Raw genomic sequence first — 26,492 nt, forward strand, 5'->3', positions numbered from 1 at the left:
CCGAGCAGATGCTGGAATACATGCTCTGGAGACTGGTGTAAATCTCGTAGTCAAACAAAGTCTCTGGAACCTCCTCCCACTTCATAAAGGAGATGCAGGAGATCAGGGTGTTCCTGGAGATCTGGGCCAAGGGAGGAAAGGAGGCGTCAGAGGAGCCGGTTCTGAGGTTGTCCATCTTCTGCAGAGAAAGCCCAGCCTCCTCCTTGCTCAGGGGTGGGAAAGGGGATGAGCCACCCCAGGAGGAAGCTATGGCAGGGCAAGGGGCCCCCCGAAGACCAGAGTTCCCCACAATTCAACCCTGATCATATTATATTGGTACCAGGGAAACCATCAAGAAGAAAACAACCCCCTAATCCAAGAATGACCCAACAGAAAACCTACACCCACATCAAAATGATCCAGCATTAAGCAGAGATCAAACCCTCCCCTCCAACCTACTGATGCTGTCACCTAGTTGGGTCCGGAACGGCCTGCTAGAAAACAACCAGGTTCAGAGAGCACCAAGGACCTCACAACTTCAGGTTTGCAGAATTTCTTTGCCTTTTCCAGAGGGTCCACATGATGCAACCACATTGCTCTGAGTAAAGATGGGGGTACAGCGTGGTCTCATGGAGAAGGGAGCATGAAGAGAGCAGGAACTTAGTTGACCCCGCCCTTCAACTCACCTCTCGGGTCCAACTATTAGCCAACTGGATTATGAGAGGAATCAGGTTGTGCAGGATGGATTTGGTCAGATTCCCCTCTGCCCTCTTGACCCCTTTTAAGACCAGGCCAAAAAGGGTGATGGAGGTGTTGCGCAACTCGGTGTCCTCCTACAAGGAAGAGAAATGTGTCAGTCCCTCCAATAGCATTTAGGAAGTGGGAGGTGTTGTGAGAACCTAGAAGAACAAACTGCAACACACACTTGAGAGACCGCCTCCTGCCAATTACCTCCTCGAGACCTATTAGATCTCATAGATTAGGCCTCCTCCGAGTGCCATCTGCCAGCCAGTGCCGGCTGGCCACTACGCGGAGGAGAGCCTTTTCTGTAGCAGCTCTGACCCTTTGGAACGATCTCCCTGTGGAGATTCGTACCCTCACCACCCTTCAGAACTTCCGCGCAGCCCTCAAGAGCTGGCTATCCCGTCAGGCCTGGGGGTAAAGATTATAATTCGCCCCCACCCGAATGCTGAATGAATGTTGTTTATTCTTTTAATTATGTGTTATGTTATATGTTATTGTATGTATCCCTCCCATATAAGTTGTTAGCCGCCCTGAGTCCCCTCAGGGAAAAGGGCGGCCTATAAATAAACTTATTCTTATTCTAATTCTAACAGTCAGCTGAGCAAAATCTGAGAGCAGAAATTTCAGGCGAGAAAACGTCTCACATTTGATTCTCCTTTGTTTCCTTAAAGAGAAAGGCAGGGAGGGATCCACTAAACCTACAATAAAAGCCTTCGTAACTCCCATCCTCTTCATCTGATCTGCCTCAGTTTCCCACTCACGAGACAAAGCAAGGGGAGTCTGGCAACTGTTTCTCTAGACAAGGCCATGCCAATGGTTGGCCATGGGTGTAAAAGGCTTGCAGACCAACCTCTATGGTGTGATCGAGGGGTTCCCATCTTTGCAGCTTTCAGATGTGAGGACTCCAACTCCAGTATGCTGGCTGGAGAATTCTGGGAATTGAAGTCCTCACCTCTCCAAGTTGCCAAGAGGGAGAAATACTGATGGAGACCAGAGTTTCCCAATCTGAGCAGCTTTCAGATGTGGGGACTTCAACCTTCTCAGGCCAGCAGAGTTGAAATCCACACACCTTAAAGTGTCTGAGATCAAGCAACACCAATCGGGATTTTTAATAAATATGGAGGGTGATTGATGGTGGTTTGGTGAAGCTGAAGAGAGTGGCAACCTTCATTCTCTTCCACCTCATCTGGCACTTCTCCAGCTCTCTGGAAGGGCTCAATGATAATCTGCAAGCTCACACACTCTTTTAGATGAGAACAACACAGTTGTTGCTGAACTATTTCTAAGACTTTTTGATAAAATTAGAATTCTTCAGATGGTACCCAGGCGATCTTTGTGGAAGAAAAAGAGAGAAGGGAGGGAGGGTGGGAGAGGAAGAGAGAGAGGGGGTGGTGGATTAGTTTGTTGTGATTTGGTTGACGTACATCAGCAAAATAATTCCCCAGGACCGGAATAAGGTTGACAGCTTTCCATCCATAGGTTTGAGCATTCAGATGCCGGAAAAGGAACTGAAGCGTCCGGAGTGATTCTTTTGCTACAGACTTGTCTGGGTGACAAGCACAGTTGACCACAGGGACTAGCACCGGCTCTAACATCGTATTCTGCAGGAAGGAGGGAAAAGAGGGAACGATTAAACATGGTCACTGGAGTTCTCTGAGTCTAGGAATGACAAACACAGAGAAGCCCACAGAACATAGAATAACAGGGTTGAAAAGGAACTTGGAGGTCATCTAGTCCAACCCCCTGCTCAAGCAGGAGACCCTACACTATTCTGGACAAATGGTTGTCCAGTCTCTTCTTGAAAGCCTCCAGTATTGGAGCACCCACAACTTCTGGAGGCAAGTCGTTCCACTGGTTAATTGTCCTTATTGTCAGGAAATTTCTCCTTAGTTCTAGGTTGCTTCTCTCCTTCATTGGTTTCCATCCATTGCTTCTTGTTCTGCTTTGGATGTCCTCCAAGAGGATCTGTCTCCAAATTGATCCTTCAGATCTTCCAGGGATGCCTCCATCTTTGTAGAAGAGAGGCCACTGTAGCTGAGGGCATCCTCTTTCTGGTGGTTGTCTTCTTCTCCTCCTTCTACCCTTCCTAACCTTGTAGAATTCCTAGAGAGTGAGGTCACACCTGCTGCTCCCTTGAAAGTCCCTCCCTTCCTACCCCCCATCTCTTACCTCAAAGGGGTGCTGGAGAAGATACCCCAGACCACGAACAGCAAATATTTGGATGAGGGGATATGGCTCAGCCATCCATTTTTGGAGGACCCTGAGGATGTCCTTCATGATGAACAAGTGTCCAAGCTCCGGGTGAGAGAGAAGCTGGGGAAGAAGAGTGGAGTGATGGATTATTAACCAAGCAAAGGAAGAGAACTTTCCTCAGAGCCTCTATGAAGAGATGCCACATTCAGCCATTATGGGGAGAGGAAAAGAAAAGACAGTCCTCATATAGTGATGGCGGAAAGTCACCATGGCACTGATAAAAGGGACAACTCCATTTTTCAGACTCATGACCATTGATCACAGTCACCTGATCAAAAATTGGGTACTTGACGGTCCGTATTTATGACGGTCACAGTGTTTCTTTTTTTTTCTTTTTTTCTTTTTTTAATTTTTAAACAAACAAAATAAACATATAACATAAAACCACCCTCCAGTCACATACAGTATGTCAATTGGTCACAAAACTCCTGTGCCTCCTCACCATAGTCTTCACTTACAATTTATATAGAATCTCATATTATCAATCTAATATATATGTATACAATTATTATAATTATTTAACATTTATTTGGCTATAGTTATTATTACTTCTTTATGTGAGATATTCTAAATTTAGAATAGATTTATATTATGACATTTCATTACATCATCCTAAAACCATCCAGTAATATTACATCTTTACATTGTATTCTATATAAAATTATTGATCTGTGGTTACAAAACTTTCATGCATCCTCTCCATAGTCCTCACTTACAATTTATATAGAATTTCATTATTAATCATTTATTTGACTATAACTATTATTCATTTTATGCGTAATATTCTAACTAAATTAGTTTTTATTATAGCACTTCATTACATCATCCTGTATCCTTCCAATAGTTGTGAAATCTTATATCTCTTGCCATTTGTAGTATTTGTGTTCTAATTGCTTTCTTGGTAGATCTTATATGGACTTCTCTTGGCAACTTGTTTTTCATTGCATATCTTGTAAAGACTTGAAACCCCTCGTCTGTTCCTTGCATCAACTTCACTTTGGTTATTACCGATGCTTCTGCCAAAATTTCTAACATTAGAGCTGCCCAATTTTTTTCCTTTTTTCTTCTATATTTTGGAAATCTGATCTATCAATCTCCCATAACAATATTCCACTCTTGTCTTTTCCAACCTCAATCTCCTGTCAATATCACCAATTTTCTTATCTCTTTGTTCATCTTTTTCTTCAATTCTTCTGTTCTTTGTTCAATATTCTGCATTCTCTTTCTTTTCTTTTTCGTGTTGCAACATTCCTCCAGATAGTATACACTGCCACTATATAGAATCCAAGGCTTTTTGATTAAGTTCCAAACAAGTTCACTGCAATTCTTCTATCTTTCAAGGCTTTCTTTTTACTGATAGTACCCCGGAGGAGCACCTGTATAAACAATCCATGCTCATCTGCAGTGACGTGCGGTGAAGGATACCGTTGGTGAGGCAAGAGCGGTGAGTCCCTCCCCAGCCAGCCAGCACTCACCCCCACCCGACCTGTTTCCTGCTTGGCCGGCCGGCTGGCCGGCACAAAGACAAACCGCTCTTCTCATCCCAGCCAGCCAGCCACCCGACCTGCTCCCAAGAATGTCAGCGGGGACGGAGGAGGTGAGGGGCGAGGCGGCAGAGCGCGGCAGCGGCGAGAAGCAAAAATATTTAAAACTCTTTCCTTTCTCTCAGGAGACTGGGGAGGCTCTGCCTCCCTTGCCTCTAGTGACTGCACGTCCCTGCTCATCTGTCTATCATTTTCAATAAAGAAGCTCAGAGACCTTGAAATGTAAATCAAATGTGCAAAGAAAAAAAAAGAAAAACAATGTTTCCAAGCCTCCAAGCCTCTAAGTGGCAGTGTAACTTCTTTTCTTCTACTTTTACTCCCCTCTTTATATTCCAAACTTCAGGAGAAAAAGAAAAGTTTTTAAAAAGAATATGCACTAGAGAATTGAAAAAAGAAAAAGAAAGAAAGTAGTAGAAGAAGAAAAAATCCAGTCCAGTTTAAAAAGTAAGAAGCGTTTGAAAAAAATTCCATCAATAAAAAGATTAAAGAACAGAGGGTGTGGGGCTAGCTGCCAGGACGAATGGCTGCTTGAATGGAGAGCTCCATGAAGAGCAGCTGGATCTGGCATCCGGAGGGGTTTCTGGAAAGACTTTTGTAAACCGAAGATTTCCTGTAGGGAAGACTGAAGAGAAGGTTGGTTTGGCACGACCATAGCAGTGGTGGGTTTCAAAAATTGTTCGAACCTACTCTGTGGGTGTGGCCTCCTTTGTGGGAGTGGCTTGCCGCCCATGTGACCAGATGGGAGTGGCTTGCTGCCCATGCGACCGAATATGAAGATGCCGACGACACTTGTCAGAACCACCTTAAATTACCTCACACACAGAACTGGCATGCATAAGAATGTGATGTAAACCTGTTTTTTAAAAGGCATCTTTGGTTTGGGTTAAAAGAACTTCAACACATGCAATAAGCGAGAAGCTGCAGGAGTCGCGAGTGGCTTAACAGATTCCTGATCTTGGAGGAAGGTATTTTTATTCCAAAACAGCTCAAGAGATTAAGATTAAGGAGTAGGGTGGTTGTTTTTTTAATCCCCCCCCCTTATTGTTTTCTTATAATATATGAATCTGTTGATATATAGACTATATCACCCCTTAATACTCCTTAAAATTGATTATTGAGTAGAGGAAGAGGGAAAAGGAGAGGGAAAGTGAGGAGAGGGAGAGGAAGGAAGGAAGGAAGGAAGGAAGGAAGGAAGGAAGGAAGGAAGGACTGGAGAAAGTTACGAGGGAGAGAAGAAATCGTATCTTTGTGATGTCAGCTTCACATGCTAACGGTCGCAGTGTTTTGAGGTTACGTGATCCGTTTTGTGACCGCCTGATAAGCCAAGTCAATGGGGAAACCAGATTCACTTAACCGTGTGACTAACTTAACAACGGCAGCAATTCACTTAACAACTGTGGCAAAGGAAGTGGTAAAATGGGACAAAACCTGCTTAGGGACTGAGCAACAGAAATTTGTGGCTCAGTTGTGGTCATAAGTCGCTCAGTTGTGGCTCAGTTGTGGTCATAAGTCAAGGACAACCTGTAGAAGAAAATCACTGAAATATCTGGTTTATCCTAAGTTTATGACCACGGCATTGGCTTGAGGGTTTCTGCAATCACTTAGTGACCAGTGGAGGTTCTATGACGGTCTTATGTCGAAGACTACAGAATGGCAATACAAAACTGTCTATAATGCAAAGAGGAAACGGAATTTGGGGTCATTGAATCTTCCTCCCTCCCTCCCTCCCTCCCTCCTTCTCTCCAATTCCATCGATTAACAGAGTAAGAGGAGACCTTGGAAGTCTTCTAGTCCAACCCCTTGACCAAGCAGGAGACCATCTACTATGTCAGACAAACAGCTGTCCAGTCTCTTCTTCAAAGCCTCCAGTGATGGAGCCCCCACAACTTCAACTTCCTAATCATAAAGTCCCCCTGAATCCTGCACAACTTTCCTGGAGTTCCACAATGTTGTGGTGCATCCTCACCTCCGAGAAGAACACCATGCCAATTGTCTTCTCCCTTAAGTCGGGATGGTGCAGGTAGGTGTTGGCATGTCTGAACATCATCTTCATCTCCACTTTATTGTATGCAAAGAGTTTCCTAAAGATCAAATAGGGAGAAATCAGATAAGATCTGCTGGTGAGTGAGGAGAAAATCACCAAGCTAGAGAAATGATTATCTGAATTATGGATAAATGAATTACTCAATGAATTAGTCCATTTACAGAATTTCTCACCCTCCCTCTCTTTTTCTGTCTTTCTCTCCCTCCTCCTCCCTCTCCTTCCGTCCCTCCCTCTACATCTCATTCTCTCTCTCCTTCTGTCTCCCTCTGACACTCCCTCTCTTTCTCTGTCTTTTTCTTCTTCCCTCCTCTTCCTCTCTCCCTCTCCTTTCTTTGTCTCCCTCTCTCTCCCCCTCCGCCTCCCTCTCTTTCGCTCTCTCCCTTCCCTTCCTCTCCTCTATCTCCCCTTCCCTCTCTCTATATTTCCTCCCACTCAACCACCCTTTCTTTCTCTTTCTCTCTGTGCCTCTTCTTCGTCCTCTCCTTCTGACCACCCTTCCTCTCTCTTTCACTCTCTTTCTCCCTTCCTCTCTCCTTTTCCTCTATCTAACCCTCCCTCTTCCTCTCTTTCTCTCTCCCTCCCCCTTCCCTCCCTCTTCCCCCTCTCCCTCACTTTCTCTCTCTCTCTGCCTCTTCTTCCTCTTCTCCCTCAGCCCTCCCCTCCCTCTCTCACCCACTGCCACTCAAGGCCAAGTTCTTTGGACTCTGAAGTTCTTACCGGACCAGGTGGAAAATGGCCTCAAACAGACTATCTGGGCTCAAGAGCATCTTCCAGCATCCCAGCGTCGTCAAATCTTCATACTCCTCATTGTATCCGGCAGACAGGATGAGGTTTTTGATCGCCTCCACTGCCGTGCTAAATCAAAGGAAGGGAGAAGAGTCGGTGCCAATGCTTCAGCTGATGCCCCCTGCAAAGGCCATGCTTCCCCTGACCCCAACCGGCCTCCCGCTGCCCTCAGGAGAGCTCCAGCTTTCACTTGGCGGCTTGTGCAACAACCACAAAACACAATAGCAAATCAGCCTCCCTTTATTTCTTCCCCTTTCAGTTATATCCAGTTGGATCCAGATTGGTCCCAGGAGATTTCCTTACTTCAAGAGGTTGATCTGTTCTGAACGGTCCATGACTCTGCTGGACCTCCCGGATCCACTCTTGCTGGCTCCCAGGAGGAAGTACAGCTGCGTGACCAGGGCGAGGAGCAGGTTGGAGAATTTGTTGGGGAGGAGCTCAGCAGCGTTCGGGAGGGACAGGAGGAAAGAGAGGGCATTGGTGGCCTAGAAATGGAATGAAGGGAGAGTCACCTTGGGCTCCCCAGTTTACTTAGATTCATCACCTTCTTCCTCTTCCCCAGAATCCCTTGCAGGGTGGACTCTGGCCAACTGAACGGAGCTGAGGGTTTACTGGCCAGATGCCCTTTCTGTTGCCAATGAGGAGTTTTGTTCGACAGATACATTCTCATTGAGCCCAGGAAGAGAAACATCTGCCTCCACCTAAAAAGGAGGAGGGGCTTATGCCAAATGACGCTCCAATTTTAGCCCCAGCAGTTTTCCCACTGCCTCCCTCTCCCCTTCCCTTAGGTGTTCCCCACCTCTAGATCCAAGGGAAAGAGAGCCACCAGTGGAGGGCTTACAGCAATGGGCATGAAGGACTTGCTATTCCTCCTTGAGAGGGCATCGGTGCTGGGGTCTTGGTCTTCCAGCCTTTTCATGAGGGGCTTCATGATCTTCAGATTGGCATAAGGGTCTTCAGCCAGCGCCTCCCAAATCTCCCTGGCATTTCTGCGGAGGGGGAGAAACCGATTGGGAGGGAATCAGATCCTTTCCCCATTTCGGAAGAGACGGCCAGCCAGAGAGATGACCCCCCACCCCCAAACAGAAGGAAGGATTGGAAAACCGAAGTCCAAATGAATGGCTCTCATGCCAGAAAAATATATATACACAGGTAGTTCTCGACTTACAACCATTTCTCCAGGAGCCATTCAAAGAAACAACGTCATTGAAAAAAGTGACTTATTCCCAGTTTTCACACTTTCCAGCATCCTTAGGATCATCTGACCAAAATTCAGACTCCTGGACAACTGGTTCAAATTTATGACCATCCCAAAGTCAAGTGATCACATTTTGTGACCTTCTAATAAGCACATTGAATAGTCAGATTCACTTAACGACCATGTTTCCCTCTTGACAACTGCAGTGATTCATTTAACGAATGTGACAAGAAAAGTCATAAAATATCTTTCAAAGTTCATTCCCATCTCGACCCTCATCTGATGTGACCTCCCACAAGAAGACTTCATCTGTGACACACCCATGGCCCATCAAAACATCCATCAAGACCCTTACCTGACACGACCTTTACTGACCTCCCCATCACAAGACCCATTACAAGATCCCCACCTGACACGACCCTCAATCTGAGGTGACCTCCCCATCACAAGACCCTCACTTGATATGATCCACACCTGACATGACCTCTCCATCACAAGACCTTCCCTTGATATGACCCTCACCTGGTCCATCAGAAGACCCATCAGAAGATCCTCACCTGACATGACCCTCAATCTGAGGTGATCTCCCCATCACAAGGCCCTCACTTGATATGACTCTCACCTGACATGACTTCCACATCACAAGACCCATCACAAGATCCCCACCTGACATAACCCTCAATCTCCACATCACAAGACCCTCACTTGATATGACTCTCGCCTGGTCCATCAGAAGACCCATCACAAGATCCTCACTTGATATGGTCCACACCTGACATGACCTCCACATCACAAGACCCATCACAAGATCCCCACCTGCATAACCCTCAATTTGTGGTGACCTCCCCATCACAAGACCCTCACTTGATATGACTCTCGCCTGGTCCATCAGAAGACCCATTACAAGTTCCTCACCTGACATAACCCTCAATATGAGGTGATCTCCCCATCACAAGACCCTCACTTGATATGACTCTCACCTGGTCCATCAGAAGACCCATCAGAAGACCCTCACTTGATATGACCCTGACCTGAGACAACCCACACCTGATGTGACCTTTCCATCACAAGACCTACTGACCACACCAAGCCCTTACAGGCAGAAGATCATCAGCACTAGCGTTCCTTAAACTCCATTGAAGATGTTACCTTGCCTGGTAACAAAACATTTGGAAACCAACGCAGAAGCTTAGAGAACCAACTTCCACCCTCTTCCGCCACCTGAGCTCATTTCATTTCATTTCATTTATTAAATTTCTATGCCGCCCAATCCCGAAGGACTCCGGGCGGCTTACAGAAATGAAAAAAATTAAAAAGAATTATTAAAAACAATTGGGCACAACAAGGTTAAAAAGGGAAACTCAACAAACACCCAATCAGGAGGGGGCTGGACCTCAATCATGGGGTCAACAGCCCCAAGCCTGCCGGAAAAGCCAGGTTTTAATGGCTTTGCGAAAGGCCATGAGAGTGGGCAGGGCCCAGATCTCAGGGAGCAGCTCATGCCATAGGGCCGGAGCGGCAACAGAAAAGGCCCTACTCCTAGGCGCCACCAGCTGGCATTGTCCCGCTGACGGCACCCAGAGAAGGTTCACTTGTGCGATCTTATTGGTCTGAGGGAGGTATGTGGCAGAAGACAGTCTCGCAGATACCCGGGTCGTAGGACATATAGGGCTTCAAAGGCAACAGGGATTCACCCCATTGTAAAGGATTGAGAGACTCTGAGGAATCCAAGACAACAGGATGCCCATCTCCTTGAAGTTCTTCTTACCCATCACAGCCAACGGAGGATTCCAGCAATATGTCCACAACTTGGTTGACCCTCTTGGAGGCCAAGTGACATACGGCCTTGAGGGCGAGGGCTTTGGTTGCTGGGTGGGTAATATTCGGGAGACGCTGGTAGATCTCCTTCAAGATCATGGGTAGCTATGGCAAAAGAGAGATTGGAGGATGAGATTCAGTGTTGGTCTCCATTGGAGATGCAGTAGGGATGATAACTTCCACTCATTGGGGAAAATAAATTGGCCCCCACAATGTCAAAGTTTGCCCTACGTTTTTTTTAAAAAAAACTCCTGATTTGTCCAGCTGCCTGTGATATTTTATTTATTGGTATATTTTAGGAGATTTATATTGCCGCCTATTCGCACATGACGACTCAAGGCGGCTGACAAAGCCATAAAAACATCTGGAGCCTTCACCACTGCCACATTGGCTCACCAAATGTTATTTTTCATGAAAAAAATGGCTCCTTTGTTTTGCCCTTACCTTCTTCTGGGAGGTTTGGACAACTTTCTCAACAGCCCTAGGATCGCTCAGTGGCCTCCTATCCAGCCTTAGCCTTCTTAAAACCAGAAGAAGTGTCATCACTGAGCCAAAAAGGTCTCAGCCATTCTCATCTTTGTTTTCTACAAAATCTCCTACATCCCTTTTGCTCCAAACCCTGCAATGTCCTTACTTCCTTCATTTCCTCCTCATCACCAAACTCCAATAGGATGGCGTTGAGGAGCAGCCCCGCAGAGTGTGAGATGTCCACGTGTGTCAAAGCCCCCAGGGTTTCCAAGAGCAGCTGCGTTAGCTGCAATGGGCTGAGATGCTTCCCAAAAGCCTATCGGAGAGAAGGAAAGGAGACCATGCAGAGATGCCTTGAGCTTTGACGCCCTTCTCTTGAGACTTTGACCCAGATTGGGGGACAGCACATCGTGTAGAGATGCAGCCTTATTCCATGTCCTCCATCAGGTGGGATTCGGATGGAGTCAAAGAAGCCAACATGGCAGCTACCCTTTCTTCCTCCTAGGCATTGGGGGGAGGGGTACCCAAAGCCCAATCTTGGGAGAATGCCATCCCCACTGTGAGATTGACTCCTTTGAGGCTCTCCGGGTCAGGAGGAGGAGGAAAAGGAAGCCAGGCCAAAGGCTGATCCAAAACATACCTTCGCCATTTTGGAGATGTTGTTGTGGAAGATCCCAGAGCCCGAAACAAGGAATTCCTCCCTCTGCAAATGTACAATGTTCTTCTGTTTCTTGTCCATTTCTTTTGCTTGGGAGGGAGGGGAAGAAACCGCAAGGTCAGATTTTGGCCTTCGGAACCTGGGAACTTCCTTCGTCTGATGGTCATTTTAATCATAGCAAGAGAAGAGAAGATCTGGAGCTCAGGGTCGACCTGAGGGGTCCCTGGTGCTCTCTGACCTGGGGGGGTTTCCTTGCAGGTGTTTCATTGCCCAACTAGGGAACATCATCAGGGGGGATGACCATCAATACTTATGGAAGCACAGAGAAAAGATCCCTCCCTTCAAGTACTGATGACGTTACCTAGTTGGGTCATGAAATGTCAAGAAGAAAACCACCAAGCTCAGAGAGCACCAAGGACCCCGCTGTCCTTCTCCTCCTCTTCCTCCTCCTCTAACTCTTTTCCCTCTCTCTTCGCTACTTTCTCATTACCTCCTCTTCCCTTCCCTCTTGATTTCCTCCCCCACTCCCTCCTCCTCCTCCCCTTCCTCATCTTCCTCTCCCTCTCTTCCTCTCTCTTCCCTCCCTTCTCATCTCCTCCTCCACTTGCTGCTCCTCTTCCTCCTCCTTCTCCTCCCTGTCTTCCTTTCTCCCTCTCCTCCCCCTCCTTGCTCCCTGCCCCTCTCTTCATCGTTCCTTCTCTCTCCCCCCTCCTCTTCCTCCTCCCTAGCTGACTCACAACGTGAGAATCGCCTTCTTAAAAGGACCCCTGGCCCTGAAAAATGCCAATATCAACTGCCAATTCCAGGCATCTCTGCCAAGCCCAACGACCCAACGTTTCTTGGCTAAGCCACAGACTGTGCCACCCAATGCTCTCCTGGGCAGGGAGCATCCCTGGTCTTCTTGCAGCAAGTCAACCCTTGGAGTCCAAAGTTCTCACCCATTTTGCTCATGAGGAGGTGGTGCAGGTGGTAGGCAACCTCTGCGGATATCCGGCCAATTTCTGGTCTGCTGTCGCCAATGTGCAGGGCCAGCAAAGCCACCAGTTGTCCCAGCAAAGAAAAGTCACCTGTGGTCTAAAGAAAGGAAGGGGAAAGGAGGGGAAAGAGGAGAGAGAAGGGGAGGGGGCTCATGAAGCTTTCAGCCGGCTGAAATCAGGGAATAAGAACCACAGAACCACAGAATCTTAGATACACAGAATGATAGAATCATAGAATTATCAAATATTTGAATATAAGAATCTTTGAATCACAGAACCTGAGAATTACAGAATCTCAGAATCTTTGAATCACAGAACCTGAGAATTTTAGAATCTCAGAATCTTTGAATCACAGAACCTGAGAATTTCAGAATTTCAGAATCTTTGAATCACAGAACCTGAGAATTACAGAATCTCAGTATCACAGCATGACAGAACCGCAGTGGCTGGAAGGAACCGTGGAGGTCTTCTCCTCCAATCCTCTGCTCAAGCAGGACTCCTTGTATCCTCCTGGTCACATCCCAAAGGTGCTTTTCCCAAAAGGCAGCTGGACTTTCTTGGGGGGTTTCCTTTCTTTGAAAACATTTTGCTTCTCATCCCAAAGGGAGACTTACATCGAAATTGACATTTTCTAAAACGAATTTGAAGAGGTGCTTGATGGCCTTGAGGGCCCTCCATCTCTCGTGGCTCTTGGGAGAATCGATCCAGGGATTTGTGTGCTGCCAGGGGAAACGAAGGAGAGGGAGGAAAGGAGGAATGGGTCATTCCCAGTTGGAAGAGCCACAGACTCCACAGGGGGACAGAAGGGCCAAATCCAGCCTGAACATCTGGCTGACCGGGCGACCCACCCCAAGAAAGATCTCTCTTTACCATCAGGATCTCCTGCAGGGCATCCAAATTGGGAGCTTCAGACAGCAATCCGGTCAGCATGTTGTTGCAGGCAGTGGCTATTTGATGATAGAAATCCTAAAAAAAAGGAGAAAATGTCAGAAGGAATGAGGGGCGTTAAGGAAGGAACGGCTCCTGAAAGAGGCAGAAATCCAGAGGTGATGTCCCCTTTATGACTGGGGCACTGCAGCTCCCAACCTTCCTGAGCCAGCCATGGAATTCTGGGAGTTGAAGTCCAGAGGTCTGCAGTAAATGGAGTGGCTGACCTTGCAGGGCCGTTTTTTCTTCCTTAACAGTTCTGGGAGATTCAAATACAAGCAGTCCTCATCTTACGACCACAATTGAGACCAAAATTTCCATTGCTAAGTGAGACATTAGTGAATTTTGCCCCCATTTTATGAACTTTCTTGCCACAGGGGTTAAATGTATCACTTTGGTTGTTAAGTTGGTCACACAGTTGTTAAGTGAATCCAACTTCCCTATTTACTAGTCAGAAGGTCACAGTAGGGGTGTCATGTGACCCTATAATACTCCGACTATCATAAATCTGATTCGGTTGCTAAGCATGTGAATTCTGAGGGTTATCTGAGACTACCTAGGAATCAGTGGTGGGTTTCAAAAAATTTTCGAACCTACTCTGTGGGTGTGGCCTCCTTTGTGGGAGTGGCTTGCCAGCCATGTGACCTGGTGGAAGTAGCTTGCTGACCAGGTGTTTTCTCTCTCTCTCTCTCTCTCTCTCTCTTTCTCTCTCTCCTTCCTTTTGTCTCTCTGTCCCCTTTTCCTTTTTTCTTTCATCTCTCTCACTTTTTCTTTCTTTTTTTCTTTATTTATTTCTTCCTTTCTTTCTCTTTCTGTGTGTGTGTGTGTGTGTGTGTGTCAGTGTTGGATTTCAAAATTTTTTGGAACCTCTTCTGTAGGTGTGGCCTGCTTTCTGGGTCCAATGGTGGAACCTCTTCTAAACGTTTCAGTGGATTTGACGAACCAGTTCTACCGAACTGGTGCAAACTGGTAGGAACCCACCTCTGCTAGGAATCATAGCTAGTGCCTGCAGACCATGGTTGCTCTGCCCCACCATGGCCCTTCTTTTGTTGTGGGGCAAAGGGAGGAGATGGGAATTGATCTTGAGAAGATCCTTCAACCAGAAGATAAAAGAGAAGTGGAGGAAGAGAGAAATGATGGGGAGGAAAAACCCCTGGAAATGTTTAGGGCTTCAAAATAGGGACTCCTGGGATCCAGAAACGTAGAACGAGAAGGGGAAGCAGACTTTCAAGACCAAAGAGGAAGGGACAAGCCAAGGGGACCTTTGGCTCGAGGGATGGATCCAGGGCTGTTGAGGAGATCAGGAATCCTGTTCACTGCATCCTTGTTTCCAGGTGGATCCCCTATTGCTTTGCTCCATCTGGACTGCTCACCTGAGAGTGAGATGATGGGGGTTGGCTATCTGTTTTCATTGTGGCTACTTTGAGAGCTGGCAATGAAAACACCTTCCGGATGCTTTGGTTGACCACTTCAGACCTCACCTCAGAGTTCAAGGAGGGCTTCATACGGCTGATTAAAGACAAGAAAAGAGGAGGGAGGTGTGAGGAGATCCTAGACTCAGGGGGCTAAAAGGGACCTTGGATGTCTTCTACTCCAACTCTTGCTTAATGGTCCTTAAACCATCCCAGTCAGATGCTTGTCCTCTCTTTTTCTGAAAACCTCGAGTGATGGAGAGCACACAACATCTGGAAGCAAACCCTTCCACTGATTGATTGTTCTCAGTGTAAAGAATCTTCTATCTATCTATCTATCTATCTATCTATCTATCTATCTATCTATCTATCTATCTATCCATCCATCCATCCATCCATCCATCCATCCATCCATCCATCCATCCCTCTCCATCCATCCATCCATCCATCCATCCATCCATCCATCCATCCATCCATCCTTCCACCCACCCACCCACCACAGCCCTGATGTGTCCTCCTATGGAAAGTTATCACCCCGCCCTCTCCCAGAAAAATGAAATATCCTAGGAAATATTGAAAAGTCAGAATATTTCCCTGGATGTGAAAAGGAAGAGAGAATAGCTCCCTGCAGCTTCCTGCCCCCACCCCCTTTATCAATGGGCCATTAAGATGACCAAGCTACTCCCTTTACATAATAAAGAATCCTCCCCTTCAGCTCCAAGTGATGGGATTAAGGCATGATGATACTGGCCCTTTACCCAATTCACCCAATGGCATCTGAGAACTCAACCAAATCTGGATTCAAAACGCAGCCTAGAGAGGTGCCCCTGCATGGCCCCATGGGAGTCTGACAACCAATCAGAATACATTTGTTACACAGGAACAGGAAACAGAGGTGGGAGTGAACAGGTTATAAAAAGCCTAGCAAGCCCCTCCCTCAGCCCTTCTCTTCTTCTCCACCAACATTGAAGCACGTTATCACCTTTTCTGTTCAGGACTCAAGCCATGTGCTCCTGTCCACCATTAAAACCATCTTTCCAAGCAGCCTCCATGTCTCCAATGTCTTATTCCTCACTTGGAGCCGAAACCAGAAGGACATTTCTTCCAGCAAATCAATGAAATGGAGTTTGAACTCCTGCTCTCCTGGATCTATCTATCTATCTATCCTTCCCTCCCCCTCCCTCCCTCTCTCTCTCCATCCATCGAACCATCAATCCACCCACCCACCAGAACCCTGATGTGTTCCTCAATGAAATGGAGTTTGACCCACCCCCCATGCTCTAGAGCACGGGGACTTTCCACGGAAATCCCATCACTTGGTGCAACTCCAAGTTCCTCCTCAGCTGGGGGAAAGATGAGGGTGGTGCAGGTACATACCTCATGCAGGTGATGGTGACGATGGCTTGATGGAGAATTGTGACAGACAAGGGTATCAGGGGCTCATCTTCAATGACTTCCTGAAAGGAGAAGGAAAGACGTGTAAGAAAGCTCCTGAGATGTGGCCACCATCCAGCTGGCACTATTCCCATCTCTACGCCTTTCCTGGTTGACATGGGAAGTCCTCAACTTACAACTGGTCACTTAGCCACCATTTAAAATTATGACGGATCTCTGCAGGATCCCTCTTAGAACTAAGGGGAAATTTTCATTTCCAAATAGCCATTTGTCTGAAGTGGTATAGGGTTTCCTGGCTGGACTAGAGGACCTCCAAGGTCTCTTCCAACTTTGTTCTTCTAATTCTAACACCCAAGGACTACTTATGACCCAGATTTGAAGTTCTGAGAGGCTCTTCTTCCTCAGGGATCATAGGATCATATTTTGGTCGCTTGGGAACCAGCCTGCATTGATGGCAGTTTGCAGTGTCTCCTGACCATGGTTTAAGTCAGGGATGTGTAACTAGGGCTTCACTACGACCTGTGAACTTCAACTCTCAGGACCCCTAAAGGCCAGAGAATTCTGGGAATTAAATCCACCGCTCTTAATGTTATACACTTCCACCCTCTGCTATTCTGGACATTGGCTGTGTAGTTTCTTCTAGAAAGTTTCAATGCATTTTTTTTCTTCCCCTAATTTCCCATTTCTATTTTTCATTCTACTTTATATATTAAATATTTGTCTATCTGTCTGTCTCTCTCTCTTTCTCTCTCGCTCACCATCCATATCTATCTATCTATCTATCTATCTATCTATCTATCTATCTATCTATCTATCTATCTATCTATCTATCTATCTATCTATCTATCTATCTATCTATCTATCTATCTATCTGTTGTGACCCAGCAGGAGCCGTTGGAGCTGCCACCAGACTCTGACAGCGAGGGGCCCGATAAGTCGGCTCTGGAGGATGTGGAGGACCCTGGACAGGGTTCCAACTCCAAGCAGGGCATAGAGAAGCTGATTGGCCACCAGGCGCCTGAGCCTTGGACCAGTGAGGAGGAAACAAGGGAGAGTGAGCCTGAGGTCAGCAGTGAGTTGTTCCTGGATGCTTGGCACTGAAGAGCTACTAGGCGCCAGGAACAGTTGCGCAGTTACAGGAGGTAATTGCACTCCTCTCCAGACTATAGGCTCCTCTCCAGACTATAAAAAGGACTGCTTGTACACACGACCCTCTTGCAGAAGTTAACGCATTGATTAAAAGTTGGAGAACTTTTGTAACTAGATTGGCAGGCTGGATTGCTGCCGAGGCTTGTCTGAGTCTGAGTCCTTATCTGTTGTTATGCTTGGCTTTCAGCCACCGAGGTTTTGGTGTCTTGCTAATAAAGTACATTCCATTTAAATTTGTCTTGGCATTCGTTACTGGATGGAGGAGGGGGTCAGAACTCTATCTATCTATCTATCTATCTATCTATCTATCTATCTATCTATCTATCTATCTATCATCATCATCATCATCATCATCATCATCATCATCATCATCATCATCTATTTTTCTGTCAGTCAGTCAGTCAGTCAGTCAGTCTGTCTGTCTGTCTGTCTGTCTATGGATATAAAAATAAATACTAATAATAAAAACAAAGGAGTTGCCAAATTCACTTAACAACCGTGTGACTAATTTAACGGCAGTGATTCAGCTAACAACGGTGGAAAGAGAAGTCATACAATGGGGCAGAATTCAGTTAACAGCTGTCCCACTTAGCAACAGAATCGTTTGGGGCCCAATTGATTAGAACTAAATTCAGTTCAAATTCTCTTTCAAACTTAAATGCGCCAGGAGCACCTGCCCCCCGTCCCCACTTACGATGATCTTGGTGACCAATTCCTGTTTCTGGGGCAGATGGAGGTCTTGCCTCCTGCTGAGGGCAGCCGCTTTGGTGACCATGATGATGGACCTCATGAAGGCTTTCTTCAGGCCTTCGTCCTGGGAAACCCAAATGGGAAGAGGGTGAGGTGAGAAGACACCAGAGGGAAGAGGGTGCATCTATTTATTTCAACCTTTACATAGCTGACAGTTTTTTCTTGAACTCCGGGGGGCTCCCAATCAAAATACCCCCTGGACATTCTGGATTCTAGTCCCGCCTTAGGCATGAGAGGCAGCTGAGAGACTTAGGGCCAATCACCAAGAGATGGAGAGTTCTAGTCCCGCCTTAGGCCTGAGAGGCAGCTGAAAGACTTAGGGCCAATCACCAAGAGATGGAGAGTTCTAGTCCCGCCTTAGGCATGAGAGGCAGCTGAAAGACTTTGGGCCAATCACCAAGAGATGGAGAGTTCTAGTCCCACTATAGCCATGAAAGTCAACTGTCTGAGCCAATCACCAGGAGACTGTGAGTTCTAGTCCCACCTTCAGCATGAGAGCCAGCTGGGTGAGTCCACATCTGGCCCAGTTCTTCTCTTTCAATCCAACACACATCACAGGGTTGTTGTGGTTGTGTGAAAAGGAAGAAAGAGGATAATGCGCTGCCTTGAGTGTAATGAATGTGATATGACCATAGATAAAGAAACCCCTAGCATTTCATCATCTCCAGGGCAATTGGAACAGGAAGCAGATCTGAATGGGAGGCATAACTGGGAGCTGGAGGTCACTTGTTTTAAACTAGATTCTCCCCAGCAACCTCTAAGAACTGCAGTCAGGTTGTCCTTGTTCACCAAAAGGGGATATTTGTAGCTCAGGGTTGAACTGTGGAGCCCTTGGTGCTCCCTGAGCTTGGTTGGTTTTTACAGACGTTTCTTATATTTTTTCACCATCAACTGAAATCCAGAGAAATTCCAGTGGAAACCAGCCTACCTTGTTCATAGTGGAGTACTGGACAAGCATTTCGGACACGATGGGTTGGATGAAATCACCCAGGTCTTCAGGGGAGGCTCCCTGGGCTGCTTGTCCATAGCAGAGGATTAATGTTGTCCTAATCCTTCTGTCAGACACATATTGTGGGTCCTGCCAGGACAAAAACGAGGGGGTCAAACTCTCTTCCAAAGCACCAGAAGACAAGACAAGAAGCCATGGATGGAAACAGATGGAGATTCTTAGTCATCCAGGTCATGGTTGTCCCAAAGGGGCTTTTTCCAAAGGCAATTGGACTTCTTTTTTTCCTTGAAGAGGTTTCGCTTCTCATCCAAGAGGCTTCTTCAGTTCTGACTTTGGTCAAAACAGAAGAAGCTTCCTGCATGAGAAGCGAAATGTCTTCAAGGACAAACAAAGTCCAAGCCCTTTGAAAAAGCACCTTTGAGTCTACTTGAGACGTTTGTTGGACAATTCATGATCTTCTCTAGACTTATAAAATGGTCCTCCAGGAGATGGAGGTGGAGAATTTCCAGCCCCACCTACAATCTCAGCGCTGGTCTCAGGTCTTTGAGATCTATGACTAGCCTGAAGAGACCAGATCGCCTGGAGCATCCATCCTTCTAAACATCTAGGACTTTCCTTCCCAGAATCCCCCAGCCTTCTTCTCTACTGAGTTTTGGACCTTGGAACCCCATCCCTTGTCTTACCTCATGGGAGTCTTCCAAGAGAGATGGTCTCTTGGGCTGTGCGATGTTACCGACCTCCCTGAGAACCAAGAGAATTTCGGGAAGATGATGGTGTGCAGCTAGGTGGATGCTCTCCGAGATTCCCTAGGCAAAGCAATGCTTGTGAATTAGGATATTTGCATTTTCTTTTTTTAATCATCCTCTTCCTCCTCCTCCTCCTCCTCCTCCTCCTCCTCTTTGCAAGCCCCAGGCCCTTCTACCACTGATGAAATTACCTAACTGGGTAATAAAATGTCTGCAAGAAAGCAATCAAGCACACAGAGCACCAAGGACCCCACAGACTTCTTCCTCCTACTCCAAAAACCCCACAGTTCTCCTCCTCCTCCCCTCCTTCCTTTTCTTCCTCTCCTCCCCTCCTCCTTCCTCCGCCCACTCCTTCTCCTCTCCTATTCTCTTCTCCTCCCTTCACCTCCCCTCTTCAAATCCTGTTCCCTTCTAGAACTGATGAAATGAGTTGGGTCGCAAAAGGTTTACATTTCTTGTAACCAAGCTCAGAGAGCACCAAGGACCCCACAAAGTTGCAGGTCTCAGCCCCCACAGGAAGCCCACTCCCACTCACCTCTCTGTCTGTCTCGTCTTCAAGTGAGATTGCCAGAAGCTTCTTGAGGTGATCTTTTACAAGGTCCTTCTGCTTGGTATTCCTCAATTTGAAGCCATAATATTTGTACAGGTTTATCTGAAGGTTGGAAAAAGAGTTTGTGAGTCTGAGGGAGCTCCACCCATCATCCAGGAAAAGGAAGAACAGGACAAAGGATGATCAGAAAAGGAGCAAGTGTGGTCAAGCACAGGGCCATTTCCAACTAAGCATGGCTTACCCGCCATGGCCCACTCAGTAGGGAACAAGAGTTGCACTAATAGCAGTGTTCCAATATCTCAGGGTGGCCGCAAAGAAGTGGGAGTCAACCTATTCTCCAAGGGACCAGAAGTCAGGACGAGAAGCAACGGATGGAAACTTATCAAGGAGAGAACCAACCTAGAACTAAGTAGAAACTTCTTAGTGGAAGATCTTAGTAGAAGATCTCCGAGGTCCCTTCCAACTCCCTTATTATGTAATTCTGTGACTAATCAAGGAGAACTAAGGAGGAACTTCCTAACAATGAAGACAATTAATGACTGGAACAGTTTGCCTCCAGAAGTTGTGGGTGCTTCTTCACTAGAGATTTTTAAGAAGAGATTGGACAACATTTGCCTTAAAGGGTATAGGGTTTCCTCCTTGAGCAGAAAGTTGGACTAGAAGACCTCCGAGGTCCCTTCCAACTCTCTTATTATGTTAGTCTGTGACTAATCAAGGAGAGAACCAACCTAGAACTAAGGAGGAACTTTCTAACAGTGAGAACAATTAACCAGTAGAACAGTTTGCCTCCAGAGGTTGTAGGTGCTGCATCACTTGAGGCTTTTAAGTTGAGATTGGACAACCATTTGCCTGAAATGGTAAAGGGTTTTCTGCTTGAGCAAGGGGTTGGACTAGAAGATCTCCAAGGCCCCCTTCCAAGTCTGTAATTCTAATATTCATTTGTCTGTCTAATATCGAAGCATCAAAGAAAGGATGCATAAGCATCAAAGAAAGGATGCCAAAGGAGAGACAAAATGAAACGACAAACGTTAAAATGACTTTTAACATTATTGGAAAACATTTGAATTGTTGAATTAACCCACAGCCAGTTGGCCGTGACTAGTGGGCAGTGTAGAGTTGGCTACAGGAATTTGTCCTCTTTTTTTAAACAATTTTTATTTGTTTCTGAACAAGGACAAACAAACACAAAAATAAAAATAAAAAAGCCATCTTCCATTACAAATTGTAGAAAGTGTGTCAGTTGGTTACGGTACTTCCATGCATCTCTTCCATAGTCATCACCTGCTTTTCATATCAAATCACATATTTTAAATTCACCTATATTCATGTATATTGCAATTATTATATCTCAACATTAATTTGACTATAATTGTTTTTACGTCCTTTTATATATAATATTCAAAATCTAGAATAGGATTATATGATAATATTCCATTAAATCATCCTAAAATCATCCAATCGCAATACATCTTTATAACATATTCTAGATAAAGCTTTTAAACCTCCTCTCATAATCTCCATATATTGTTTATATAAAATATCATATTATCAAACTAATATATCTATAAAGATAATAAATGAACCTGTTTGAAGTTTATTAAAATAGCCTTGAACCCTACAGTGGCAGTATCTGAAAAATTGAAAGAATGGCCCAGCAGAAAAAAAGAAACTGTAATATTGCAAATGATTATGTTTGAAATTCAAAATCTATTAGTTGTGACAGAGAGAATTGAAGAGATTGGAGAATATGGAATACAAAACAGAAAAATCTGATGGAGAAACTGAGGATGTTTAGCAAATGAAGAAAGTGAAGGACAGAATTTGAAAGATGGAAGGACAAAATGAGCAAAGAGATAAGAAAACTGTGGATACTGACAACAAAGTGAGCGGGGTTGGCAATGGCAAGAGCGGAATATGGAAAGGGGAGATGGATGGATTGGAACTCTACCCTAGATTTCAAAGCACAGAAGAGGAAAAGAGATAAAAATTGATGGAGATAAGCAAGTTGTCCTCTTCTGACCTTTGTCTAAGACAACTGGCGCCCTAAAAGGGGAAAAGCTCAGCATATTTACCTTCTCTTTAGACAAGAAGTAGGAAGTGCTTTGTTGCCTTGAAAGCTTCTGGCTGATGGGCTGCCATCCACTCATTTTCCCCCTGGTGACTTTGTGGTCTGCAGGAATCTGCTTTGACAACAACGACAACAAGGACAACAAAAAAGAAGTTGTGAGGAAGTGAAGGAGCAGAGGAAGGAAGAGGTTTTTCTGTGTTTCCAAGGGGAGGGTTGGTCTCCCTTCTGCCTCAGGGTGCATCGGATCATTGATTCGACTTTTCTAGCTGGGACAGACACGAAGCCCCTAAGAAGGACCATCCGGATTGCATCAGCTGGAGCCAAGAGAGCTTTTGAGAGGAACAGAAGGAAAAGCTCTGCCACAAATGGTGAGATGAAGTGTCTGGATTTTTTTCCTCCGATTGGAATGGCCAGGAAGCAACCAGTCTCCAGAGGTTGGTAGTCCTTGATTTATCAACATCTACAACCTGTGAAATTGCTTCGTCGACTGATGACCCACCTTGGGGGAGGGGGAAACAGGGTCAGAGCTAGCACGCAATAAAGTGAGGTCAGAGTTGGCTCCATTTGGATGGGATGGATATGAAGCTCCTAATAAATAACTGGATTTCTTTTGAAGGTTGGGTTGAGGCTCATGATTAATTCGGGCATCCCTCACATAGGGAACATTGTCAGTAGTACAAGGGAGTACAAGGTTTTCAGAGTGGAGGAGAAGAAGGGTTTTCTTGCAGATATTTCATGGCCCAACTAGAAAACATAATCAGAACTAGAGGGGAGTGAAGTTTGCTCTCTGTTTATACACAGTAGCTTGCCCCAAATAAGCAGGGAGCAAACATCACACTCACCAGCACTGATGATGTAGTTGCGTCATGAAATCTGTGTAACTAAAGAACCAAGTCCAGGGAGCACCAAGGGCCCCATCTTCTTCTTCCTAGCGTATTCCCACAGGTGCAGGGTCCAGTTTTGGATCATTGAGGGCCACTTAGCTCCGTCACCTGCATCACCTGGGAGAAGGCCTGCAGCTTCCGTATTTTTGTTGATGGCCTCTTGCCATCCTTATTTTGGATGCCCACAAGGTCACCAGTCACTGACTTCTAGTTGGTTGGCAGCCTTGGCCACAGTGGAAGGTGCTGCTCTCGGGACGTGTCCTTATCAGCAGAGTCAGACTTCTCTCATCTTCTCTGTAATTGGTGCCACACCAAAATGTGGTCAAATGGTGTCATGTGTGATGTGGTCAGAAAGGGAGGTGCCCGATATCCAAGGGATCATTTGCATTTCCATGGCATGGAGAGAGACTTTGCTCCCTCCTGTTGCTGCCCAGCATTCAGGGCCATACAGTGCAACAGGAGGATGGTTCTCTTGTAGATCTTAGATTCAAGACGGGTTGGCATCTGTGTGTCCAGTAACACATCAGTGAGTTCTTGCCAATGCATCCAGACTGCACTCATCCTTGCTTGCACCTTTCCATTAATGTTCCCTTTTGTTGTGGCACTCCAGTGGAGCTGGCAATAGGGTGGGACAATGAGAAGGTTGGAGAAGAATATGGGTCAGTCCTGGGGACTGAGGGAAGCTCAGACGAGGGCTTAGGCATTCAGTTGGTTGGCTGTTTCAAGAGTGGGAAGTTCTGTTTGTGACTATAAGAGACTCCGTGCCAAGTGTTGCCTTGCCCTGTGTTTGGAAACTGATTATCTGGCAGCTCTCCAAGCGAGATAAGGTTCGTGTAGATAAATATTCCTCTGAAAGACTGTTTGCCAAGCCTGGCTGACTCTCAATGAAAGGAATTCACAGTTGTGACCAAGACTCTACTTCTTGCTTTTTAAGGAAGCCTGGGTCAGAAGACCTTTGCCTTGGAGGTGGGATCCCAGATATGCAAAAATCTCCACCTTCTTTGGGTTTTCTCCATGGATTGGGAGCGTTCCAGGGCTGGTGACAGACTCTAAGGATCGCATTGTCCTGATGTTCAGGAGAAGTCTGAAATGGTTGAGGCGATCATTCCATGGTCCTTCCATGCTCCTCCCACCAAGGGCCCCATCGTACAGCCACTTCTCCAGAACCACCTTTGTCTACTTTGGGGGTCAGTTATCTCCATCGTGGCAGCAGTGGCTTCCGCAATCTCTCCACAAAGGACTTCCGGGACCCCAGTGACCCCTGCTTACCTGGAGAGGATGAAGATGTTCCAAGATGGTATCCAAAATTTCTGCCTCCTCCATCGAGTCCAATATTTCTTTCTTCTGTCTGCATTTGAACCACCGCTTTCTTGCCCATAAATATTGGAAATGTTCATCCGAGAGTTCTGGGAAGGAGACACAAGATGAGATCGAGGGGCAATTGGGCAGGAGGAGCCTTCTTGAAGGGAAGAGGTTCAGGTTTAGGTTTAGGTTTATTAGATTTATATGCCGCCCTTCTCCCAAGGACTCAGGGCGGCGTACAACATTAAAAGAAACACATAATACCAAAGTTAAAACAATTTTAAATAGAATATCCCAAACCCAATTAAAATTGACAATGACATTTTTTTAAAAAAAAATCGAATTAAAATTAACAGTGATCAATAATTTATCTTGTTTTGTTCAGGAGAGGTTGGCTTGCTGGAAAAGCCAACTTTTTAGGGCGCGTCAGAAGAACTGGAGGTCGGGGATTATACGAAGCTCCGGGGGCAGCTCATTCCAGAGGAAAGGCGCTCCACAGAGAAGACTCTCCTCCTGGAGGTCACTAGCCGACACTCTGGCTGATGGCACCCTGAGGAGGCCAACTCTGTGGGATCGCAATGGACGGTGGGAGGCTACCGGTGGCAGTAGGTGGTCTCTAGGTATCCTGAGCCTAAGCCATGGAGCGCTTTAAAGGTCATAATTAGTACCTTGAATCGCACCTGTAAGACAAGCGGCAACCAGTGCAGTCTGCCTAAAAGGGGTGTAATATGGGAGCACCTAGGTGCCCCCATGATAATCCGCGGAGCCGCATTCTGGACCAGTTGAAGCTTCCGGGTGCTCTTCAAGGGCAGCCCCATGTAGAGAGCGTTATAGTAGTCCAAACGAGAAAGGACGAGGGCACAAGTGACTGTGCACAAAGCATCCCGATCCAGGAAGGGGCGCAACTCTCAAGAGCTGAGAGGGTCTCCGCCATTTCTTCCCTGCCTGATGAAGGACAGTGGCAGGATTTGGGTTTCGCTCATGTAGAGGAAAGAAGGGCGGTGTGCGTGTGTGTGTGTGTGTGTGTGTGTGTGTGTGTGTGTGTGAGAGAGAGAGAGAGAGAGAGAGAGAGAGAGAGAGAGACATGAGAGGAGTCTTCCAGTATTTGAGCGGCTGGAACAAAGAGGACGGGGTCCACATATTTTCCAAAGCACCTGAAGGCAGAAAAAGGAGCAATGGATGGAAACTAATCAAGGGAGAGAAGAAACTTGGAATTAAGGAGAAACTTCCTAACAGTGAGGACAGCCAACCAGTAGAACAGCCTGCCACCAGAAGTTGTGGGTGCTTCATCACTGGAGGCTTTTGAGAAGAGACTGGACAGTCACTTGTCTGTTATGGTGTAGGGACTCCCGCTTGAGCAGGAGGTTGGACTTGAAGACCTTCAAGGTCCCTTCTGGCTCTGTTCTGATAGATGGATGGATGGATGGATGGATGGATTGATTGATTGATTGGTTGATAGGGTGGGATGGGCTGATGTGATAGGAGAAGGTTGGTTCCAGAAGTAGCCCAGCCCTGTAGCATAGATACCTGGATATAAAGATAGGATGGCATCTTGGGAGCGTTTTCTCCCCTGGTCAAGGCTGCTGCTCCGACCCTTTTCCCACTCAGGCCCTCTTGGGAGGGAAGGAGGCTCCTTCTGGCCATGCTTGACCTCCATCTGAGCACCCTTCGGAGGGGTCTTCACAGTTCCTTTCTTGGCCAAATCAGGCAGCCCCAGTGATGGAAGCTGCACTTTCTTCCTGGGCTCCTTTGGAGCTGGAGAAGATTTCATCACAGGCAGGACCTGTGTGGCTCGCTGAGCAGCTGAAGAAGTGGATGGGTGGGAGCCCGAGAATTGGGCTCTCTGGTCCGACCGCTGCGGGTCATTATTAGTGATCTGAGGACGGGCCTT

General features: G+C 46.4%; 1 protein-coding gene across 1 annotated transcript; it reads right to left on the reverse strand.

The window, feature by feature from the left end:
- Positions 1–616: 616 nt before the first annotated feature.
- On the reverse strand, positions 617–24,622 carry LOC148045373 (maestro heat-like repeat family member 5). The gene is made up of 21 exons (XM_087715089.1): positions 24,569–24,622; positions 22,420–22,527; positions 20,333–20,449; positions 19,735–19,857; positions 19,031–19,180; positions 18,047–18,166; positions 16,186–16,265; positions 14,770–14,905; positions 13,340–13,435; positions 13,084–13,188; positions 12,431–12,566; positions 11,475–11,581; positions 11,001–11,150; positions 10,317–10,471; positions 8,192–8,339; positions 7,654–7,835; positions 7,282–7,419; positions 6,487–6,601; positions 2,893–3,036; positions 2,148–2,324; positions 617–812 (listed from the first exon to the last, which is right to left on the reverse strand). The coding sequence occupies exons 1-21, from the start codon at positions 24,620–24,622 to the stop codon at positions 657–659; spliced, it is 2,697 nt and encodes an 898-aa protein (XP_087571215.1). The 3' UTR covers positions 617–656.
- Between the last annotated feature and the right edge of the window lie 1,870 nt (positions 24,623–26,492).

Source organism: Thamnophis sirtalis, unplaced genomic scaffold, assembly GCF_051295495.1.
Source record: "Thamnophis sirtalis isolate CommonGarterSnake01/CBP01778 unplaced genomic scaffold, rThaSir2_p1.2 scaffold_5, whole genome shotgun sequence".
Lineage (NCBI taxonomy): Eukaryota > Metazoa > Chordata > Lepidosauria > Squamata > Natricidae > Thamnophis > Thamnophis sirtalis.